Genomic DNA, 24,724 nt, shown 5'->3' with positions numbered 1-24,724 from the left:
AGTTGCAAATATAGTGACTATGCTGACACAGTGTTGGTTAATTTATACTTTAAATTTTTTGGTTTATCTAATCAAACTTAGGGCAGCGGCATTTTAGTTTTACAAAATAAAACATTACAAGGTATGTGTTTGCAGGAAAGGACATAATTTAAGTCTTTTTTAAGAAAAAGACGATGTTAAAGTTTGAAGTGCTGCTAAATAGTCTTGGTGAAATTGGTTGGGCTCAAGTTATCATATATTTTGTACTTTTTTACACAAGTGTTGGAAGCGGAATTAACAACTTATTTCCAGTTTTTGCAGGTTATAGTCCTGAAAAAAGGTGAGATGTAGAAATTTTCAAACACAAAAAATAGGCTGCCACTATTTCACCGGAAAATTAGAGCGTTCACCGCTATTTTTCACAGTTTCTTGTTAACCTAATTTAAATGTTATAACATAGTAACCTAAACCTAACCTAACTCTACCTTCTAATATAAATCTAACTCCAATAAAGCCTTAGCTAAAATATTTTTTTTCCATGGCTTTTCTCCTAACCTAACCGCCTATCTTTAAAACAGGTTGCGTGACTTATGTACAGTGAAATGGTCACTATGAAAAAAAAAGGTTGACTTGTAAATAAATTAAATAATACTCAGTAAAAGTTTGGTTTGATGAAAAGAATATACATGCCTACTTTTTGCAGATGCAATGTGCCCCCTTTAGATAATCAAACCGCGTATCCAAACTTGACTGAAGACGAAATTTTAAACTTTACAACACCGTATGATCCAAGCAAAGGAAATTACGATGGATGCTACAGGTATTTAGACTTGTCCACCATAATTCTCTTGACCTTGGTATTTATTTATAGGTTGCCACTAGGCCTATTTCACCGGAAAAAATCGTTTGTTCGAAGCCAACTTTCCTAGTTTCTTCTTAACCTAACTTAAATGTTATAACATAGTAACCTAAATCTACCTTCTAACCTTAATCTAACTCCACTAAAACCTTAAATAGCTTAATTAGACTTTTTGCATACTCATTCTCATAACCTGACCGCTTATCTTTAACAATAGGCTGCGTGACCTACATACGGTTAAATAGTCACTTCGTTATTTATATTGGTTAAAACTTTCTAGATACGGATTTGATTTAATTGCTTGTGATGAAGATTTGGATTGCGTCAACCAATCAGCATCAATCATCAAATGTGATCAAGGCTACCACTACGACCAGTCAGTGATGACAAAGACTATAGTTACGGAGGTAAAATATAGGTCTATAACGATGTATTTGAATATACAGTGGAATCTCGGTTAACGATCACCCCGATAACGCTACCAAGCCAGTATCGCGACCATTCAAACGCGGTCCAGTATGTTCTTTCTATTGCTGCACATCATATTCTATTACAATAACGCCATCACTCCACCAGTGGCGTAGCAGCATAACATGCCGGCCTCTGAAGTCGTGTGTGGGCCTACTTCTGTAGAACAACATCACGACAATGATATTGTTTTGAACGCTCTCCGCAGTACAAAAATCCGAATACACGTTACGTAAAATGATAAGAGAAATGTAATGTTGAAATAACTATCATACCTTAATTTGAATACTTTTTGCGAAATTCGACATGCCATTAACTGACCACCTTGTTTACACGAGCATTTAGCAGCTGTCTCATGGATATTACGGATGATCGAATCCAATCATGTGATTGGTGAAATCCAAGAACAAATCATCAAACCTTGGAAACCTTGCATTTGTACTTATGTGTAAAATACGCTACACTTAATACATAGGCTACCATTATTAATTTTTACTGTTGGAGTGCAGGCAAAACATTACTGGTATTCTTTGGCTTCCTACTTTTTAACCCAAAGATCACATAAGTAACGAAAAGTTGTTTTTTCGTGTTTAATTATTTTTCATCTGTATGCAGTTTAATTTAACATGCGACAACAGTTATTGGAACACCATAATTACATCCATGTATTATGTCGGTATGCTGATAGGATCTTTCCTGTTTGGCAATTTTGCAGATCTGTGAGTTTTACGATTAAATTTTTAATACCGGTAAGTATGATTGCTATAGACATAGACCACAGCCTAGTAATCGCTAATTTGCTATATTAAACTTTTACAAACTTAAAAGTAAACATTATGTTTGTTGGTTTATCGTACGATACATCATAAGTTATTGTATTGTATTAATTGCATGGAAGGCTCAATATCAATCCGCGTGAAGTTGGCTACCCTTTACGGTTATTCTCTCTCATTCCCTTTGTATCTCTCTCTCTCTCTCTCTCTCTCTCAAAGACAGAGAGTGAATGAGAGAGAAAGCGTAGTAACAGCTCAACAACTTGCACAAAATCTTTCCAGTCTTTCTCCACCTCTGCCAGGCCATGTCAGTGAAGTAGAGCTTGTAGGTTAATAATTGTGCAACCATATATAGTTTGTGGTGGCGTAGTTGGCCTTTTACTGGTCGGTATGGCAGCCGTAAGTTGTTTTGCGAAGTTTTCCGGATAAGACATTTGGCGATGTACTCCTTGAACAACTCTCGAAACTTTCATCTTCGAAGTCTTTAACTCGACTACCTCTTTCGCTTATTACCCAGGGTTCGCGTCCATATACATGAAGGCTGGAAAAATACTGATGTATAAGTTGGAGCTTAGCGGTCATCAAATGCTCCCGCTTTATAATTACTGAACACTGAACATTGAAGTTCGGTCTACTTTTCCATTTCATGCTGCGTTATTTTCTTGCGTGGTTAAAACTGCTGTTTTCTCCGACCATAGGTCACGCGATCATAATAGTCCTGCGCACTGATGTAACTATGACATAAGAAAACTGATTAAGTTTTCTAAACAGCAAAAATTAATATTTGAATAAAATTAACCAGGTTTGTAATCCTACATTAACCGAATACGACCAAGAGTTCATGAAAAAGCTAAACTTGAAAACGATTATCAAATTTAAAGGTAAGCTAGCTTATGAGCTGCAAATAAATATCCATATAAGTAGCCTACAACTAGGCACTGGGTAAACAACTTCACGTTTTGAATAGCCTAAGTCACTGAAATAAAAATCCAGTTGGCTTCTAAGGTATTCATTTTCTCGTCCTTATTATTCAAACACTGACTTATTCTTTTGTGTTTCTCTTGTATAGCGTTGGTCGAAAACTATGCACAACAGTTACATATACTGGTATGGTTGCTTGCATGATCGGCTTGATATTTACACATTCTGTCTGGCTGTACACAGTTCTTAGAATGGCAATTGCAGGATTGTGTTACGGAGTTACAATAGGATGTTTTGTTTACAGTAAGTTTTGTGCATACGATATATAACATGCTGGCTAATAAGCTGAACTTTGAAAATAATACCTTATTACAATAGTATAACTGCTAGTCTTTTTTTAATTAGCTATGGAAATCACTGGAGAGAAATGGAGAACTCCCGTGTCAATGTGTTTTCATGCAACGGGCGCTATAGGGTATATGATTTTAGGTGGCATTGCTTACAACTGGAGAAACTGGCATGAAATAATGGTATGTACAGCTGCTGCTATTAAAGTCGTATAACCTCGAATCAAAGACTTGACTTGAGTTTCTTTTAGAAAAACTACAACAAAGACTTTAACAAGTCATTATTTGACGTGGCACGACTCAACTTGACTCGAGTCAGTTTTTGTTTATTTAAGCTTTTACATTATAAGGCTAAATGTAATTTTTCTTTGTTTTAACGGAAAACATTTGTTTAAGTGTAATTTACCGTATAGTCTATAAACCTTTGAAGTGGAGTTCAAATTGGAATATGTTGTCTATACAAGCGGTTTTAGTGTAGCAGAATAGGCTAAAACAACTTTCTAAAAACCAAAACGTATCTTTTTGACAGAAACATTATCTTTTTTCTGTATGACTTTTATTTCAACTGTTAAATGGTTTTACTTGATTTGAGTTTCACTTACCGCATGACTCAACTTCAAACTCGAGTCGTTTCTTTTTTAGCTACATGTTAATTTGCTATGTACAGGCTGTGGGTACGATACTCTCCTCACCATTTCTGATTATGATCTTTCTAATTCCGGAGTCTCCGAGATGGCTTTTCACTAAAAATAAAATCGAAAAAGGAAGACAAGCAACGAAGTTTATGGAGAGATTTAACAGAATTAAAATAACAGAAGAGACTTGGAAAAGAGCACAAAAATCTTCAGAGGAGGTATCGTTTGTGACAAATTAACACAAGTATGACTCAATATATTTTTTGAACTTAATTAAAGTATCGTGATTTGTTATTAATTATGTCGTTTGATAAATATTTAATTTGTTTTTGTTAGAAAGCAGAACATGTTTCTACAAAGCACACTTTCCTTGACTTGTTTAAAAGAAAAAGAATGCGTTTGATCACCATAAATATCATGTTTAATTGGTTAGTATAAGCTACGTGCTATTACGTTTGTCGAGTCATGAAAATTAATTTTAAAGTAGAAGCCAAAATATAATGAGATAATTTTCGTTATCTATAGGTTTGTTAACAGTCTTGTATATTATGGGCTTGCGTTAAATGCCGGAGCCTTGGCTGGAGATCTTTTTCTAAACAACACTTTGAGTAAGTATATATAGCCTATAAACGGGATTAATGTGAGTAAGTATACACAGTATATACAGCAGGTTAAGTTAATCAACCTTTTTGCAGTAGTTTATATAAGCGACTCTGTTATTTTCTTGTTTTAGTTTTGCATCGTATAATTTTTGTAGCTATATGTACATATTTAACGTAAGCTAAAAATTTGATTTTATACAAATTAAAAAGGAAATCATAAAATTAAACTAAAACTTTTGCAACTCGACATCAACCATTTTGGCAGACGGAGTTATGGATATTTCATCATACATTGTTTGCACCATTCTCATGGACAGAGTTGGGAGGAGGCTACTTATTTCATTTTATCTACTTTTAGCTGGTTTTTGTCTGATCATTAACGTCATCATCAACGCGTATGCAGGCGTCAATCAAAGTATTGCCTGCTTAGGCTTTATACTTGATGTGTGCTTTAGAAATAATTTTAAAAATGTGATTGTTGCAGCATGAGCTTTAAATTTTTGAATCTATGCAACATGCATCGTTAGCTGTTAAACTTGTTTTAACGACAACACAGCTTTAATAACTGTTGGTGTTGCATTTGCGTTTGTTGGGAAATTCGGAATATCTGGTTCATTTGCTGTCATTTACAATCTGACATGCGAATTGTACCCGACTGTAGTAAGGTAAGTTTAAGTTATTCATATTCCAGAATCTCAATCACGGTGAATTTACTTCGCTGCACATTGAAGTAATCATAAAAGTTACTACGTTTATTTATACTAACTACTGTTTCAGGAGCAATGGACTGGGTATCGGATCAATGGCGTCTAGAGTTGGAGGAATTAGCGCCCCATTTATCATTCTACTTCAAGAGTACATAAGCTGGCTTCCTAACACCATATTTGGTGTATTTGGTAAGATATATTATTATGCTTATCATATATTAGTGAAGCCCATCGACAAAAAAACACAATTACACTCGATGAAGTACGCTTGACGCTTTTGATGTATAATGGCAATGCGTAAGTGTAAGAAATATGGGTTACTTCTCGGTTTATTTAGGAATCGTAGCAGGTCTTTTGTCGTTGTGGTTTCCGGAGACAAACAAACGTCCAATGATGGAAAGTCTTGAAGAAGCCGAAGATTTCTACAAACAATGGCGAACCACTGGAAGGTCAATGATTGAAAATTAAACTGAAGAAAAATATTTTAATTGAAGGATTTACCAAATTATTGTAGTTGTCATGAAATGAATCTAAAATATTTTTGTCAAGGATTCTCTTTGACGACGAGAAACTGGAATACTTAAATGAGGCATTTGAGGAAAAATCAACTCAATTGTGATTGCAATGTTATGAATAGTGCTAATTACATTTAAATTGATTTAAAAATGTGCAATTCCAGGAATAAGATTTGATTCAGATCGTCACATCGTCTTCTTTTCGTTATTTATAAAATAATTTTTGTTTTCATAGAACTAACCATAGTTTTCCTAATTTAAGAAATGGGCGTGCAAATTAAGTGAGCTATAAGTGAATTATGTTTATATCTTCCTTTATCAACCAATCAATTATGATCCATTAAGCTCAAGCATGTGTTTCGTGATACCGGAATGAGTTCGTCAGGTATACTATACATATATAGGCCTCCTTTACAAACAACAGGAACATCAGAATCACTACAAAAGTTTTTGTTTATTAGAAAGTACAAAAAACATATACGAAATGGGCGTAATAATACTTGATTAAATAAAACAAGAAATCTAGCCACTTCTCGTAAAGAAGTGCTAGAAACCGCTACCCTCAAGCACTGGCGCACAGAGGCTATAACTATACGGTATTCTGATGGTTTCATGAATGAAATACAACGGATGGGAATATCTGTGAGAGAAGGGCTACAGGAATTAAGCTCGTCTCCTCACCAACACTCAGCCACAGTCATTAATTTTCTCAAAAGATTTTGGAGGAATTAGTTTGAATTACATTAAAAAGGAATTAGGAGGAATTAGGAGGAATTAGGAGGAATTAGGAGGAATTAGGAGGAATTAGGAATTGAATTACAATAAAAAGCAATCAGAAAAAATTAGAAGCCGGTTGCGCCACAAGTTACGAATATGCATAGAATTACTAACGCCAGATGTGACAAAAACAGAAAAATATAGCCTAGTACAACTACAACACACTATAGAAATAAAAAGCAAACATTGTCCCATGTACAACAAAACAAATCATGAAAATAAGATGCAAGAAAACAAACACAAAGTGTAAATTATAATTATACAAACTGTCAATAAATGAAAATCACGTCGATATACAGTATAAAAGCTAAAAACAAACAAATCAATTAATCATATCACTCATGGAATAAGTTAGAATTAACTTTTCATACGTCGAGGTTCGCAACATCTAAAAATGAAGTCAAATGTTTAAAATCTTAAACTTCGTCCATACTGTAACACAGTGGCAATTATATAAATTTGATACATCGTCGAGTGTTTGTCACATTTGTTACACGAGCATATACGTTTCTTAAAACGAGCAACAGCATGCTGTGGAAATAAAACTATTTCGTTATAAAGCTTCGGCATATAAAGGCATCACAATGCTTCACACCGCGGACAGTGCCAGACAAGACCTAAGTTATATATTGAGTTCTGGTTCACTACTACAGTTTTGTGTGTAGCATATGGCATACACACTATACGTAGCATAAAACATAACTTGTTAAAGCAGCACGTGATAATGAATTAAATTTTTTCTTCTTTTGCTTTGATTATTGTAGGTATCAGAGCGGGTATACTTACATTAATTCTAACGCTTATGTTTAAACATACAGTTTGGACAAGTTACATAATGCGTAAATATTTGCTGATTTCACGACCGTACCGTTAATAAAGTTTATGTAACTCAGTATATTGGTTTACAAAGCACGTAGGGTTTCATTGAAGTACTGCAAAACTCATATAATAGTTGCATTACAGTGGTGATGCGGACTCTGTACGAGTGAACCTATTTTGAATTTGTCGATTTGATCTTCAATTTATTTAGGATGTGCAAAAACCAATTTGTTTCAAAATAAGTTGTAAAATGAAAAATATCACCAGCAAAGATCAATAACTTATCATATATTAGCACAGCCCAACGACAAACATACATAGTATACATTTGAATATTAAATACACTTGTTGTCCCTAGTTAATGCTAATGCGTAAATGTAAAAAAATCATGTTGTTTTATCTGCAGGAATTGCAGCAGATCTATTGTCGTTGTGGTTTCCGGAGACCAACAAACGTCCAACGACGAAAAGTCTTGAAGAAGCCGAAGATTTTTACAAGAATTGGTAAACAACCGGAAAGTCAATGATTTAAAATGGAAATGAAGAGAAAGATTTTACATGAAGGATTATCAAATCAAATTATCAAATTATCAAATTATCAAATCAACTGATATCAAATTATTTAAATTATCTGACAAATCGTCTAAAAATTTTTTTGTATTTTTATCAACGATTCTCTCCGAGCACTATAAACTGGTACAATTAAAGGAGGCATTTGATAAAAAATCTACCCAACTATAATTATGATGTCATGAATATTGCATTAGTTATATAAAAACTGATGTAGAAAAGTACAGTTGCAAGAAATTTTTTTTTCTGAATTCCGCATCGAATTTTATTATTTATAGAAGTTTTTTTTCTTTACACATCTCACTTCTTTATAAATTAGTATGAGATAAACGTTATAAAAAAAACAATTTTTTGTTCTAAATTGTTATTAACAAATTGGGAATTTGACCGTATAATGTGTATATGTGGATATGCATGAAACATGCATAAAATGCAATGTGGCTATTTTGTGAAACTTGTCGGCTGCTAATTAAATATATACTTTCATTGAGATGCATTAAAGACTGTTGATGCATTATATTTTTAAAAGGAATTTACGTGAAAAGACGATGTTCCTATTGCTATGTTGAAAAAGCTTGATACCTGCTCAAAGAGGCCGGAAGCTTTGAAAAGGTTTCATTTAACTGGCATTTGCCAACATTATAGATGACTTATATTCCTAATGGGATTGATAACGTTCCCAATCAATACAATAAATTCAGGTTTTTTTTGACACTATTTAATCCATAATATTTGATGTTATTTTTTCCCTGTATACCTCACAGAAACAAGAGACAACAAATAAATAAACAAATAAAGAGGCAGAGCACTTTTGTAAATTATAGAAAACTAGAACATCGGGTTAGCATCTATATTCTATACAGTAACTTTCATCTATTGCTACAAAATCAAGGATACAGGAATTCTTTCTTTTGAATTATTAACATATCTACATATGAGGCGGTGCGTACTTAACTAGTGTGAAGTTAACAGAAACAGAAATACTTACAGGTTGTGCTAAATTGGTTCTTCGGGGTGACAAAATGAACACAAATAATTTCAACATCTATTTATAGTAATTGTAATACAAGCTTTTGCTAATAATACGTAATACTAGCTACAAGCTTTGCTCTTATATTAAGTAACGAAAAGCTGCTATACTTTTTGCAATAAAATATTTCATCAAAATTTATAACATCAATCATAAATCAATTGGATATAACCATTGTACTGTATCATATTACAGAGTGTTTGGTATTTATTTATGCAAAAGGTCTCTAATTAACAATACTAACACTTTTACTATATATGTAACTTAATCATGAGAACAGCAAATTTTATTGTATAGCACAAAATCTCAACAATTATTATTGCTTTTATGCCTTTTATCTTATAAATAAACTGCCCTTCTTTATCACATTTTGAACTCCCAAAATATCTTACAAAAACTCATAAGCAAAATGCATTTTCAAAAAAAAACAGGATGATACAAACTAAATTCTTATTTTATATGAGTTGTTTTGATATCTACTGACTATACTTTGCTTGTCAATTTACAACTTTGTGCTTTCTCTGTCGTAAGCTCTATTGTCGTGTGCGGAACTTTTTACGCGAACCTTCACATCAACCCTATAACAAAAAAGTTTCATTAAAATTCACTGATTTTCGAAAGTGAAAGAGCAAATTATTTTCTTACGAAGCGTTTGGTGCTTTCCAGTTTTTGTAAAAATCATTAGCCTCGTCCAGTGTTTCCAGCATTGGTTGTCCATTTGTTTCCGGAAAGGCCAAAGCCGAAAGAGCAGCGGCTATTGCTGCGAATGTTCCGACAGTAAAAGTTAACAAAACCGCTCTGTGTATAACGATATTCATACACTTATGGAAAACTGACTGTAAGCACATTAGCAAGTCTCTTCAACGTAGTTACCAAACACTCCAAAAATAGCGTTCGGAAGCCAAGGTATGTAGTCTTGCAATGATATTACGTAAGGAGCTGTAAAACCACCCACCCTAGAAGCCATAGATCCCACACCAACTCCATTGCTTCTGTTTTGTTTTATGGAAATACTGTGATGTATGAAGTTTCGTGGTATGGATATACGTAAGCACCACTTTTACCTTATCACTGTTGGATATAGTTCACTGGTATAGTTGTAAATTACGCCAAAAGCACCAGAAATTCCAATTTTTCCAATAAATGCAAACGCAAGCCCCAGAGTAACCATTGCTGCAAAATAAAGGGGATAATAAATCTAATACGTTAATACTCTTGAATATCATACACCGGAATTGTTGTGCTATACAGTAGGCAAAATGTTTCAAAATTAGTTTCAAAATTGCAAAATGTTTTACGTTAAAACAACATTACATTGGTTATCTTCTGCGTAAGTGTTAACGATCACGCTACAAATTAGAGCAATGCCGGCAACAGCAAAGAAAGAAGCCAAAATGATTCTTCTTCCTATTCGATCAAGCAAAATCATCACCAAAAGGTAAGAAGCAATTTCCATGACTCCATCTGAAAAAATTAAAACCTCAATGAAGTTAGGAAATTTTTTTAAATGAATGCAGCAAGAATCTTTTTGAAACGATATGAATGAACAACTCATAGCTTATATTACTTGTACAAGTGATGATTTACAGTGTTAAAATGTTGTTTTTTATTCTCTAATTTTAATTTCATATTTTTAATTACATACTCAAAGTGTTGTTTATGAATATGTCACCCGCCAAAGCACCAGCATTTAACGACACTCCATAGTATACGAAGCTGTTAACAAACCTATAAAAGCATATATCCATGAAACGTAAATATGGGTACGTAAATGATTGCGCGAGCAAATTTCTTGACATTTGTCATTTTACATGTTATAGGCATTTGTTTTTATTGTCGCAAAATTCAGTTTTGATTGTTTAGTTCAATTTGCATAACTAAATTGTATATTCTGTATATTACTGTAATATTCTGCGCATGTAGAGCACTTACCAGCTAAACATAACGTTCAAAGTTAATAGTGCCATAGTTTTCTGCCTGAACAGATCCAACGAACTGTAACGCTTGGCACTTGATAGTTTTTGCTGGATCTGAAAAAATGTTTTTCTTGAACTAATCAGCTTTGGTGTCGATTTTACATAAAATTAACGAACTTTTGGAAACTTCTTTATGTTTTTGATACCTCCATCCCCGCTTTCTTCGCTTCTTCCCAAATACCTTCCGATAATTTCACCTTGTTGATTCGCGCCATTAAGTTTGTAGTCTTCATAGCTTGTTTTTCTTTGTTTTTAGTGAAGAGCCATCTTGGGGATTCAGGTATTATCAATGCGATAATCAAGAAGGGAATGCTCAACAAAGAACAAACGAACTGTATAAATGTGACCAACATATAAGGATTGTAACCTACTGATATAGTAACAAGTATGAGCGGCAGTATATGTGATAGAACTAAATAAACCATTCCTCGAGATTTTTTTCTTGTGCTTGCGAAAACTGGAAGCTTATAACAAGCTCCCATCCTAACATGGTAGTTGAGTTGTACAATGATATAGGCCTACATGACATAATGAAACTGACATTTACATTTACCATTATATCATGCCAATTTCTCCAACGATATGCCACCCCACTCATTATCATGTAGCCGAGCACAAATGCTATTTGGTAGCACATCCCAAATACTGTTCGCCACTTTTTTCCGACGATTTCCATTGCTAAACGAAAATAATAATAATAATATATCAGAGCAAAGACGACCGCGTATGGTAACTTGATAAGCTGGCAAAAATACAAGCATTTTATTAAAATGACAACATCAAGTTTCCATTGTGTATGAAAACAGTTAAGTCATAAATTTTTGTTTTCTTATGATGAATTACATTCGGTGAAAAACCAGACTTTAATAAAATTGTCTCTACCTTGAAAACAAAAGCAAATCCAGCGTCAAGGTTTTTAACGAATAAGGTTTACAGACAAACCATGTTTGTTGCAACGGTTCTTAAGCACACATTTGTGCCATTGTCATTGTTCTCATGGGTTCCATGACATTTGACCGCGGGAAATCGACCGCGAACAAACTCACCGGGGACAACTGACAGTGATGTAAATTGACCGCGAACAAACTAACCGGGAACAGACTGACCGGAATGAAAATTGACCGGGAGGTAAATTGACCGTGCAAGTGCTGAATTATTGTGTTTAAGTTGATGGTAGTATATGATATGTAAAGTAAATATTTGTTTGTAACTATTTCCTTTGTTTTTAACAAAAATTTTTTTTTATTTCAATACACATTGAAACATTTATTGAAATAAACAGAAACATTTCCCGAAATACGAGAAATACGAGTAACAACATTAAAAGAAGTTCACTGCAAAACACATATGACACTACATAATAAGGGCACTAAAATTTACACAAACTGTTATTTGACAAATCAGGCAACCTTGACTGCAATACACATATTTAATTGGCTGGGATTAAAGCTGATGCGCGACTAGATAGTGAATTAGAATTTTGACCTTTTGACGGCCAATTTGTCGCCGGTTAATTTGATCGCCGGCCAATTTATCGACGGTTAATTTGATCGCCGGCCAATTTACGTCACGGTTAATGTGATCGACGGCCAATTTGTTGCCGGTCAGTTGACCACTACCAGTTGTCGCCGGTGAATTTGTTCACGGTCAATTCACGTGATCCCGTTCTCATGTAGTCACTGGAGTTCGTTTAAATGCCACTCCAATTTGGATTTGGCTGGTAAAAACTTGCTTGGGTAAATGCCAAATGGACATGTATGCGTTGCACTTACTGTAGACAAAAGATCCTATTGTCGTGCCATACGAAAAGGCTGCAATTCCAACGCGAAAGGTGGTAAATAATGCCATCGATTTGCTGAAAGAAAGACCAAACATGCAGCCGAGAACTCCAACATAAGTGACAATGCAACAAAGCTTTCGGCCCAACCTAAATCGTGAGTAAGACAAACACTTTTATTTGCCAAGTACGTTTGGTGTTAATGCTAGCCACGATTTTTCATTAGATGCATTTAACGATAATTAAAGCGTTGAAATAAGAAATGGGAACAACGTGATACGTTTAATCCATATTAAGTATTCAACACAATTTCGGTCAATTATAATTTGCCCAAATCGGACTGGTAAATTAACTCAACATTACTCTCTTCTGCAGCTACTTAAGTAATTTGCAAACAATGCAGCCTTAAAATGCAATTTAAATTAAGGATTCTTAAGTTTATGCAGTAACACACATTTTAATTTCATACCTATGCCTATCGGAACAAATTGCAAAGTACAGAGGGTTTCTCATTAGAATAAAAAAAAAACTATTGCACATCATTTAACAATACTTACAAGTCGGCAAAATTGCCAAATATCAGAGACCCGAGAAACATACCAACATAATACAATGACGTTGCCAAGGTATTCAGGTATTTGTCGTCACAAACTAAATCGAACTGAAAAAGTCATGCACCATTTTTTATGAACGGCAATAAATTAATAATTGTTTCATGTTATTCATTAGGTACGAAATGAAACTGGCCTTTACTGCGTTCCACATAACCAACACAGCAAACCTCAGTCGCGGCAGTTTCCGTAAAAACAGATCGATCGTAGTAATATCCCTGGTCGCATTTGATGGGTGGGAAGGATTTATTCACGCAGCTTAAGGAGCTATCGCAAGAATCCAGGTCATAACCATATCTAAGATGGAAAACACTTTAATTTTCGCAAAACATGTTTCATATATTATCAAAATTCGCCCTTAAATATAATTGTACTAATTGAGACGTCACCTATAACAACCATCATATTCGTTATCGGTGGGATCATACGGAGTGGTCAAGTTGAGAATCTCAACTTCCGTTAAGTTTCCTGAAGCATTTACTAACTGCGGAACGTCACATCTATGCAAATAAAATGTTGCAAAGCTTTAGCATAAAGATTTAAGAGTACTAAAAGCGTTTGTAGTGTATAGCAACATTTTCAACAAGCAAAGTACAAATTATTATACCGGAAAAGAGTGTAGATAATAATAAGATAGTTTACCTCATATCGGGCGAATACGAAATAAAGACAGGAGCAAGGGAATTGAAACCACTTTGAAGCTTCGAAAATAAAAGAAGACACAACAGTATGATTTGGGCCTTACCGATATCTCCAAGTTCTTTCAGTAAGACTTCGAAGTGAATCATTTTGATTAGTTTTAGCACCAAAATGACAGTACACCCTATATTCATTAATTGAAAACTGTTACCAAATACAGTTCTACAATCAACGGTTTTCTTTTTCAATTCACTTCATTTTTTAAACATTTTTATAATCTGCTTAAAGATTATACCAAGTATTGATTATACCAAACTGATTTTCAAATTACAAATTAAACTTTTCATCATGCAAACAATGTGCGACAGAGTTAAAACTCAACTTTCTGATAGTAATCACTATTTAATGATTAACCCGACAATACTTTAGCTTTGCTATCTTGTCATGTTATGTGGTCTCTTTGTTGTTATTGTCAGGCGTTCCTGGAAACACGGCAGTGAAATAACGCATGACCAATTTATTTCTAATTTATTCTATGATACAGTAGACCTATATAGATTAGATAAATTCTTATTCTTTTTCAAATCTTGGTAATTCATATTTTATGTTTTGTAAACTCTGTTCAACATTTTCCGGTCGTGAATGCGTATAGGTACCGGCTTGGTTTACACTATAAATTTTATGTTAAAAACAATTTTTAAGCAGATTCTGTTGATGCGGTTTCTTTGATCTCTATACATTCTTCGCTGTATTCCTTTATTGTATTTGTGTGAGTAGCCTACATTTTGCTGAAGTTAAAATAATGAAATAAATCATGATGTTAGCAAAGTATCTGACAAACTTTTCTGTTCTTGGCTTCTACTTATTCACAAATAAAATCTTAGCTTATTAAGGTTCTGCTGATGGCGTCACCTTATGTATAAATCAGCCAAGCTATGGATCAAGTGCCTTTTAAAACGATTTACTCTAAATAGGTGTTCTTTCTTTGCACGGTTTTTGTGCTGCAATGTGCCAACACGTGCCAAAGCTCTTAAGTTGACGTTTTTGGCTACTGAAAGGACAAAACTATGTAAACCTGTAGTGGCCTGGATGGTATTTTTTAATACCATTACATCATTTCTAAGTTCCCAGACAAGGCAGTCAATCTATGCTAAACACTTGACAAATAACTTACAAAAGTATTTTACTATTCTTAAAAGCACGCGAAGCAATTACACAAGTCACCAGTTCTAAGGTATAATAATAAGGTTCCACGACATATGGCCGCGGGAAAGTGGCCGCGAACAAACTCACCGGGGTCAACTGAACGTGACGTAAATTGACCGCAGACAAACTGACTGTGACATAAACTGGCCGGCGATCAAATTAACCGTCGATAAATTGGCCGGCGATCAAATTAACCGACGACAAATTGGCCGTCAAAAGGTCAAAATTCTAATTCACTATCTAGTCACTATCCAGTATGTGTATTGCAGTCAAGGTTGCCACTCGTAGAGTTTTTTGGCCCCTTGTACGGTGACCCATATTCATAGATTTCTTATTGTTACATACATTTTCCCAGTCTAGACGAGTTGTTTGATGAGATTATGAAACAATGCGTTGTAGCCTATTTCATGTTGTAACAATGGACTTATTGCAATAACCATCGTTGAAGATTTTGCAAACCGTGACATATTAGATTTTCTCAGAGGTATCGCCCACAACCTACAATTTGCGCAATAAACTTCCTTGTTTGTCAAATAACAGCTTGTGTAAATTTTAGTGCCCATATTATGTAGTGTCATATGTGTTTTGCAGTGAACGTCTTTTAATGTTGTTACTCGTATTTCTCGTATTTCCGGAAATATTTCTGTTTATTTCAATAAACGTTTCAATGTGTATTGAAATAAAAAACAATTTTGTTAAAAACAAAGGAAATAGTTACAAACAAATATTTACTTTACATATCATATACTACCGAGTTTAAAATTTTGACCTTTTGACGGCCAATTTGTCGCCGGTTAATTTATCGACGGTTAATTTGATCGCCGGCCAGTTTATGTCACAGTCAGTTTGTCTGCGGTCAATTTACGTCACGTTCAGTTGACCCCGGTGAGTTTGTTCGCGGCCACTTTCCCGCGGCCATATGTCGTGCTCCCTAATAATAAATAACAGGAAAAAAGCAATGAAGAAAAAAGATATTGTGCGCAAATGACATTCTTGCATGGTGTTCCAGAGGTTACGGAAGGCATCGTCAAGTAATTTCTGTTGTTGTTTCAGGTGCAGGGCTTTTGAACCAGCTGCCGGGGCAGCTTCCGGTGCTCTACCAGTGAAATGTATTCTTCGTGACCATTGGCTAGAGGTACGAAGCCAGGGTTTGCAAAAGTCGTAAAACCCCATGTTTTTGTGTTCTTCCTGTAGCTATTGTACGTCTGCATTGGGGTACTTGTTCAGTTCTGCGCTAACCAGATCGAACGGAAATGTAGCAATCTGTTCGATTCTGGTTATAGCGACGTCCTTTACAAGATCGCGGTCCAAACGTTCCATCAAGATGTCATAATAGACCGTCCCTGTGCAAATATCAATCGACAGTTGAAGTGTTTATCAAAAAACAATTTCATAAACTTCAATCAATAACTAGAAAATACTTTTGCAAGATATGATTTAATGGTATAAAAAAATAACACCCAGGTTGCTACATCCCTCCCCCACTACGGAAGGAACAATTTAAACGTAACATACTGATGATAACAAACGTGAGCATGCACAAGCAACAGTCAATTAATGAAGTTATGGACAAATGAATGAAAAATTACAGATAATACAACTACATCATGTAGTGTAACTTTAAGAGCAACATGTTTTGCAAATACTGTTTGAACTGTTCGTATTGCAGATTTTCGTCGGCAAACATGGCACGCGAAGAAGTCATAAAACTGCTGCCAATGAGCCAAATGGATAGCACATGTGGCCGCTATCATGGTATAGATTTTTCTAGGTAATTGAAGTTGTGAAACCAGCTGAAATGTTTCCTCCAGCTGCTGGAACCAAGACAGAAGATCTGCAGCCGAAGTGGTTGGCGGGGCAGGAAAAGCAAGAACTGGCACCAAAATGTTTTTTCCAAACGGCTGAAATTGTTTTTGTACCGGACGAAACACGGTTCGTTGCCATTCAGCCAGATCAGTGCGCCAAGGTATGAAGTAACTAGAGCTTGGCTGACCTGGTCTGATAAGCGGTAGTTGAGGTGAGGGAGTCGACTATGGAAACGGTGAATCGAGTCGTGTGAGATCAACAAAGGTAACTGTCGGTGATGCGACAGCCGGAGTATCAGAAGTAGTATCGTCGATATGGAAGCTAGGAAAAGATACAGGAAACACCGACATACTGAAGTTCCGTTGGCAGCAACGATAGTGACGCCAAATGCTATGGAAAAACTAGAGAGGTGAAGGTTGTTCAAGCAAACTGCATCTCGTAATGAGATGAGTAGAAGCAGCAAAAACCCTAAACGTTAATAATGAGCAAGCAATAAAGCGGGATGCGTAAAAACGATATAAGTACAAAGACAAAGCTATGCAGCAAAGGGAACGAAAATAAGCATGCAACTATACAAGCAAGATAGAAGAAAGAAATTTGCCAAAAGTGAAGAAGGCGACAAAAGACAGAGGAAAACAGCAAGATGGTACATGCACATGAAATCAACGGTACATAAAAACAAAGTGAAAAAAATAATGAAACTTAAATTGTGTGGGTTTCTGTGAAATCATCACGAGAAGGGGAAGCGGGTGGCGCGTCATCGGAAGGTTCAGAAGAAGGAGGTTGATCACGAGAACGTAGAGGCAAAAGGCGACGGTTGAGTTTGCTGTGGATGTGCAACTGGTGCTCGATGTTGGTATCGCCAAGCGCGGATCGGATAAACCCGATGGTGTGGAAGAGAGCCCACATCATTGCAAGGAGTTGCAGGATGAATATAAGGGCTGAGAGGAATGGATTCGTAATCTGCGACAGTGCAAGGAGTAACGTTTGTTTTACAGCGTGCACAAATGTATCTACGACGTAGGAGCCGTTGATTATAGTTTCATCGGTCGTAGTAAGGTTTGTTAAGACATGTTGCATTTTGCTCCTTAAGAAGGTTGGCTTCAGACATAGAGCTGAGCAACGATTGAAGATTAGTAAAAGAGTCAAAGTCAGGGAGGTCGTTGAGAATTTTCTCGTAGTCGGATGCATTGTGGTTGATGTGTATAGGCGACAAAGGTAAGTTGAGTTAATGCACCTGTGCATGCTCATGCGATAAAGTATAGATGTACTCCCAGAAAGACAATGTTGTTTGAAATAAATTGGCCATTTTGATCGCGATACTTGATGAGAGGACGTTGGCTAAATGCGTTTTTGTACGCAAGTGACGGTAAGACGGTACCGTTGATAGAATGGCATGCTGCTGTAGACATAAAACCAATGGTTTGATGTCCAAGAGTGGTAATGAGTATCTCAGTAGGGAAGATCTTCCCAACTGCTATGTAGAGTGTGCCGATCAGCTTTGTGAGCTGGCAATGTAAGAACCTGTTGTCTTCGTTGAAAGTAGTGAGAAATTCTGAAATAAGATCTTCTTATTGTGTGTCAAAGGTTGCAAGAAGTCATGAGAATTGAGAGTGTGGCGTTTGAGAAGGTACACGCCTTGGCAGATTAGGACGAAAAAGAGCAAGTTTATCGAGCTCTGAACATTGGTGGTACTGGTAGCGAAACATAAAGTTGTTGTTGTCGCAGTGAATATGATTGTCATAGCAGTTTTTCGCACGTGTGGAGCATTTCCTCCAATGATGCACCGAGATCCCGAGGTCAGGTAAAGAAACTGTATACAAAGATGTGAAGTTGTAATGGAGTAGCATCTTATGCGACCCTAGAAGTTTGGTTGATATGCGAAGGTACTTGCCATATAAACATACGATTACCCGTTAAGCAGTATTCACACTTGATTGAGCACGATGCAAGAGATCGAAGAGAAGACGTCATTGTGTGTGTGACGTAATTGTAGTAAATAGTAGTGTGAAATAGAAAGTTGTTGGTTACTGTACCAGAAGCTGAAGTCGGCCAGACGAACTTATAATGGACAGCATTGCGAGTGGAGTACGCAGCAGCGTTAGACATAGCCTAATGAGTGGGCCATGTGATGTAACTTTGGTATCATTCCAAGATGAACATTCTTGTTTGTAAGGTGGGTGTTGATTTCTGATAGCTTCCAAAAAAGAAGTAAGTTGTTTTCCAGGACGTAATCTGTCAAATGCAAACTATTGCAGGAATCTTCTGGAGATGAAGAACTGCAGTAAACACGGTAGTAGTGCAGTCGTGTATGAAGAAGGGTGTTTGCTTTTGGCAATGGATGTCGTCATCAAAGGTATATAACCCAAGAGAATGCGAACGTTGACATAATAGAAACTGTGTGAGTCCAGATGAAGATTCACTTGAGCGGTTGATGTAAACACAAAGAAACACGTAGGCAGCAAACAATAGAACATGTTGTGTTTCTAATCAGAGAAACGTTTTGGTGGAATGACCAGTGCGAGAAGTCTTTGTAACCGCAGGAGAGTTGGTAGAATCGGAAGCAGTTAAAGCAGGTGGGAGCGTTTGTGGTGTCGTTGAAGAAGAAGGCAACGACTGTGGAGAAGGATCTTGAGCCTGCAAAGAAAGATCTCGTCGATGCGAGGAGGATGATGGTAAAGGAACATCAATACCGATAGTATAGCTAGGTTTGAGGCGGTCAAGGGAGACGTGGTTCGGTTTCTCATCACGGGAGATAACGAAATACTTATCTTATCGTTCCAATACCGGAAAAGGAACTATGCCAATGCCAACGACTTATCAAAATTTTACTTGTAAAAAAGGTATTTTTGAAGCCAAGCAAGTATGTGTGCTCCGCCATATTAGTATGTGTGCTCCGCCAAGAGAAGCAGGCTTTAGCTACGGGCTTTCCCAACTTCGATTGGTTGGCGACATGCAAATGGTTGGGCACAGCTGACACCTAGGGGCTCCTTTCGTTAAGAAATAGCAAAACAGGTCCATAATCTTTTATATGTTTTAAGTTAACCTTCACTGATTTTGGAATTAATATTTAATCCACATCGCATACACCTCTGTATCAAGTGTGTACAGTAATATAAATAGGTAAAAAAGATGCTTCTAATTTGATTGACTTTGATTTGACTAAAAGGTTTAATTTTCATGGACATTGTATTTTCAAAAGACATGCAAACGAACTGAAATAACCCGTTAGATGGAGCAAATCAATTTATCAATGAATAAACTAATATATAACATAATTTTCTTCAAATAGCTAATTCGTGGATCTCTCCAATACATTTGTCTCAGGACTACGTCACCATTTTCAAACGATAAGGGAAACTAAAGTAGATAGAAGTGGTGCTAACATTACTGTGAACATGCGTATGTTTGAAGTGCAATGAAGTTATTCGGGTACTTCAAGAGGCACTTGATATTATGGGTACCGAAATGTGACACATCGTTTAGTGACTTATGCATACAACCTGTGTTAATTTGAAACAAGTGCAACTAGTTACCATTACGTGGCCATTTCGTTGTTTGAATAAATGAGATTTTCCTGTGTGTTAAACTTTTCTCTAACCACCTTTCACAAAAAAGTCATTCCTTAACTGACCCGGTTAATACAGCAGACACCACACATAAAATGTCCGTAATTTTATTACGGATATGTTGCGTCTTGTCAGCGCATTTGCGCAGCATTACCAAATTAAATAAATACCACTTTTAAATTAGCCTACAACAGCCAACACCCCAGTAGAAAAAAGGTAGCAATCAAAAAGACGAACAAGGTACATGCTTGAGACACAAAAAGGCTGATTTGAAACGGGGAAGCAAACACAAAAGCAGATAGACTGTTATAACACGATAGGATTGGTACAAATCTTAGAATATGTAGATAAAACACAGAAAAAAGTCACTTAACACAACACATGTACTTCAAACAATTTTGTGTTTTCAAAAGCGTTTTAATAAGTAACAAACTGTCAAAGCCAATATTATAAAAATGTTATGTTACTATAAATCAATATTAATTATGCAACTAACAAATTTAATGACCAATTTATGAATAAATGCACCTATCTTATAACCATCTAAAACACTTTAGCGTTGTGAAAATTACATAATAATTAAAGTCACTATGGCCTGTAATATTTTCATCTAAACTATGCAAGTAACCCGTGACGATCAATGGATGCACAGTGATGCCGTGATAAATTACTGACAGGAAAGTATTCATCTATTGGCTCCTGTTCCCGACAGCAATGAGCGATATATTAACTTCACTTAACTTTGCTGACTAACAACGCAAGAGAGAAGTAAAAGACGGGATAACATCACATTTCACCACGAGCATATTTCAATGCTGAGAGGCAGCATTTTTGGCAACACGCAATACATAAACACCAACAAATAATACCTGTCAGAACAGATAGACATAGCTATTTCAGCACACATACTATAAAATTAAAACCTTTGCCTGTCTGAGTGTCCACCACTCAGCCCTATACAATTAAATAGCAACATTTATCAAAATAAGTTTTCACATCATAAAATGTTGTCATGAATGATTGCAGAAATAGAAACTGAGATGATAATACAAGGGCATTCGGTCTAAAACAACTCTAAGAACTTTGTATATAAATAAATGGAAGATTGCACTTTCAGGAACAGATTTGGTTTACAAAGCAACATGCTAACACATAACAATACAACAAGAAGTACCAATTATGTAATAATAGAGCTCTACAATCACCTCCCAAATCACCGAACCCCGAAAACAAACCTAGAGCATTGCAAGAGGATTATAAAATATTTGTTACAATGTTTACCAAGCCTCAACAACATTTCAGAACATCACATTTTAAGAATGAATTTTGAAAAAATATATTTATATATGACACTAAAACTGATAACTCCTGTTAGGTACGTTAAAATTTCAAATGAGTCTGGTGGTCAGCTTGGTCCACCAGGATTTGTAACAGCATTTGTATTATAAAAAGACCTTTTATGATATAAGTAATACTCAACGCCAATAAAAATAGCTGCGATTAAAACAATTACGAAACAAAGAAGTAACACCCACCATTTTACCCCCCAATCAGCCCCATTACATTCGTCAACTGTGGGTCGTGATCCTGGTATGGGTAAGGGGCGATATCCCACAGAACCCAAGGAAGAAACTACCTCATGAAGTGTTTCATTCCGCTCAGTTTCTAGTTTATCATTTTTTCGAACAGTTTTTCGAATTTCTTTGTCCATTTTCTTCAAAAGTTTGTTGGTATCATTTCTATCAACAATGTCAGAAGTTGAAGAAAGAGATGTAGACCTTAACAGATCCACATTCTCCATGCTCTCACTGAAGTCGAGTTCTTCATTTGGGTTAATATAAACATCTGTATTCAAAACTTGTGATGACTGACTACGGTCAGACAAACTTGTGTTTAAGGCGCTTGGTAAAGTTTTTCCACCAAGTGAAGTTACAGCAACGGGCCGTCTTTTCATTTCTTCCTCAGGCTCAGTTAAAAGTCCATGTCTTTTAACAGGTATTTTAATGCGTCTCAGAGCATGAAACTCCTGTTCCTTGATGAGGTTGTTCGCTCGTTTAATATCATTTATCTAAAAGCAACAAATTTAAACTCACATATAGGTTACTAGGGTCTTGCTTGTTTAGATGAAGCTTAACTTAATTCACATATCTAAGAAACACTTACTCTTTTGCCTTGCTATATATTTCATAACCATCATTATGCTTACCACAGTAAAACTAGTAGCACTACGAAAAGAACTGAAATAGTGATATTTACTGTACTATGTTTTTGATATATATATTCGATCTAACTGCAGATGATGTGCAAAAAGTGTAACTATGGCAACATTAGTACAGAATAACATGCATTTAGTTATAGAAAAGGGACAGAAAGAACCACTTACTGTGCATCCATACAACAATGCAAATGACTGAAGAGTGTCATTGGGTTGAATTTCTCTTTCCAAATGCACAACATCATCAGAAAGAGCAGTCTTTGATGATTCCGTAGTATACGATTGCGTCTGGCCTCCCCCACCCCTTGGCCGAAGCTGAGTCATTTCTGTAGCATCATTCTTGCTGCTACCTCTGTCACTAACTTCATCCCCAAATATGTACGTCCTGTTCTCCATTGTGTTGAGAGTATGTCGCCTTACACTCCCATCAAAGACATTCGCATTAGTTGATGTCAAAGTTGAGTACTGATACTTTTGATTTGAATTTGTGTTACTGTTTGTTAGCTTGCATGTTTCCATACCAAAAATACAGCCGTAAGTTAATGTCTCTCCATTGTCAATACTGTGATCATATGTTACAGATTTCTTTCCTTAAAATAAAAAAAAATTGTATTAAACACTTATAATTAATTCTTGGTTTAATAACAGATTATTTGATTTTATCGAAATAAAATACTGGAAAAATAATACCTGAAAAAGCAGTGCAAAAGATACCACAATATTAAAAAAAATGGCACAAATAAATGTATACACTGAATTATATTAAAGGCAAGTTTAATTGTCCAACTTCTGAATTAAAATAAAAAAATATTCATTGCTTGCATCACATGCAAAAGGATAACATGTTATCTTGGTAGACATATAGCCTCTTGGCTAAAGGCTGATAATTTCTTGTTAAGAACTATCATATGTGCTAGTCTGCAGCACTAGTATGAAACTTTACTTCGAGTTAAACTGATAAAAAGATCAAAAAATCTTAAGATGAAGTGAAGCCTTCAAAAATGTGCAATTACATATATTTAAGCTTCAGAATTGGTTTTATTAAATTTCTTTCCTTTTATTATCTTTTTACAGTGCCTATTATACATAAGTACAGCCGTGCAGGGTAATGTGTAAAATTTCTAAATTCCACTGCATTTGATAAAATTGTAATATTAATGAAAACAACCAGACAAAAATTACTTCGTATACGTGTTTTACTTTGCCCTGTAACCTACCATGAGCGACTGTAATTTTAATAGGTTCGGCAACGCAGGTAATGAAAGGGCTAATAATATAGGCAAACTACGATTGAAAAATGATACAAAAATGGTTTTAAGTACATCTGAATATTTAAGGTATATATATGTTGTATTATATATGAAGTAAACTGTATCGCCCTGATTATAAACCAAGGCTTAAAATCCAACCAGATTTCCAACCAAATACAAACCGAATTGTTAGGCTACATCGACTTTCAGTTTCTACCAGTCGCCAAGTTCACGCTAAGTCAGTAAGTCGCGCAGTCTGAGTGCCTAGTCCGACCATACCATACAGCCCCAACTGCCGTAAAAATGCCTGGACTACACCATACTGCTAATCCTTGCTAGACTTTTTCTGAATCCTGAAGTTTTTCTTCACATGAACCATGGATAAAGCTTGCAAACTAAAACTAGGCTATCACTGTGCTATACTTGCCATACAAAAGATCTTGTCTTCATATTTAATCCAGAGAAAGCTACGTCAATATGTAGTTCTGCATGAGCAACTACAGCTGAGAGAATGTTTTTTCAGTTTTGTAAGGTAACAAACGCACGATGTGTTTACAACGGTGTTTCATGTTTATCGAAGTTTCATCTTTTTTGATTATTACCGGTATGCACTATTTTCTATATTTACATCATGGTTTTCAAAATATGTCTGTTTATAAGGCTATATAGTTACC

The 24,724-nt window shown here is 35.5% G+C and overlaps 3 protein-coding genes across 3 annotated transcripts; 1 reads left to right on the top strand and 2 right to left on the bottom strand.

Annotated features, from left to right (window-relative positions):
• The first annotated feature begins 71 nt into the window (after positions 1 to 71).
• LOC143445062 (solute carrier family 22 member 16-like) lies at positions 72 to 5,979 on the top strand. The gene is made up of 14 exons (XM_076943886.1): positions 72 to 319; positions 683 to 799; positions 1,119 to 1,245; positions 1,922 to 2,025; positions 3,149 to 3,303; positions 3,406 to 3,530; positions 4,015 to 4,200; positions 4,319 to 4,410; positions 4,508 to 4,590; positions 4,850 to 4,999; positions 5,141 to 5,249; positions 5,362 to 5,480; positions 5,629 to 5,740; positions 5,841 to 5,979. Exons 1-14 carry the CDS (start codon positions 174 to 176, stop codon positions 5,908 to 5,910), a joined length of 1,695 nt encoding a protein of 564 aa, XP_076800001.1. The 5' UTR covers positions 72 to 173; the 3' UTR covers positions 5,911 to 5,979.
• Positions 5,980 to 9,007: 3,028 nt separating this feature from the next.
• LOC143446106 (organic cation transporter protein-like) lies at positions 9,008 to 14,285 on the bottom strand. The gene is made up of 14 exons (XM_076945597.1): positions 14,008 to 14,285; positions 13,755 to 13,865; positions 13,536 to 13,662; positions 13,312 to 13,415; positions 12,750 to 12,904; positions 11,531 to 11,655; positions 11,124 to 11,309; positions 10,934 to 11,031; positions 10,647 to 10,729; positions 10,316 to 10,465; positions 10,066 to 10,174; positions 9,875 to 9,993; positions 9,647 to 9,761; positions 9,008 to 9,579 (listed from the first exon to the last, which is right to left on the bottom strand). Exons 1-14 carry the CDS (start codon positions 14,196 to 14,198, stop codon positions 9,504 to 9,506), a joined length of 1,749 nt encoding a protein of 582 aa, XP_076801712.1. The 5' UTR covers positions 14,199 to 14,285; the 3' UTR covers positions 9,008 to 9,503.
• A 6,391-nt stretch (positions 14,286 to 20,676) lies between these two features.
• Positions 20,677 to 24,457, bottom strand: LOC143446806 (lysM and putative peptidoglycan-binding domain-containing protein 3-like). Its single transcript, XM_076946615.1, has 3 exons — positions 23,491 to 24,457; positions 22,969 to 23,390; positions 20,677 to 22,653 (listed from the first exon to the last, which is right to left on the bottom strand). The coding sequence occupies exons 2-3, from the start codon at positions 23,317 to 23,319 to the stop codon at positions 21,991 to 21,993; spliced, it is 1,014 nt and encodes a 337-aa protein (XP_076802730.1). The 5' UTR covers positions 23,320 to 23,390; positions 23,491 to 24,457; the 3' UTR covers positions 20,677 to 21,990.
• Positions 24,458 to 24,724: the final 267 nt, after the last annotated feature.

The sequence above is a fragment of the Clavelina lepadiformis genome, chromosome 2 (genome assembly GCF_947623445.1).
Source record: "Clavelina lepadiformis chromosome 2, kaClaLepa1.1, whole genome shotgun sequence".
Taxonomy (NCBI): Eukaryota; Metazoa; Chordata; class Ascidiacea; order Aplousobranchia; family Clavelinidae; genus Clavelina; species Clavelina lepadiformis.
The sequence above is the reverse complement of the archived record's forward strand: the minus strand, read 5'-3'. Positions and strand labels throughout refer to the sequence as shown.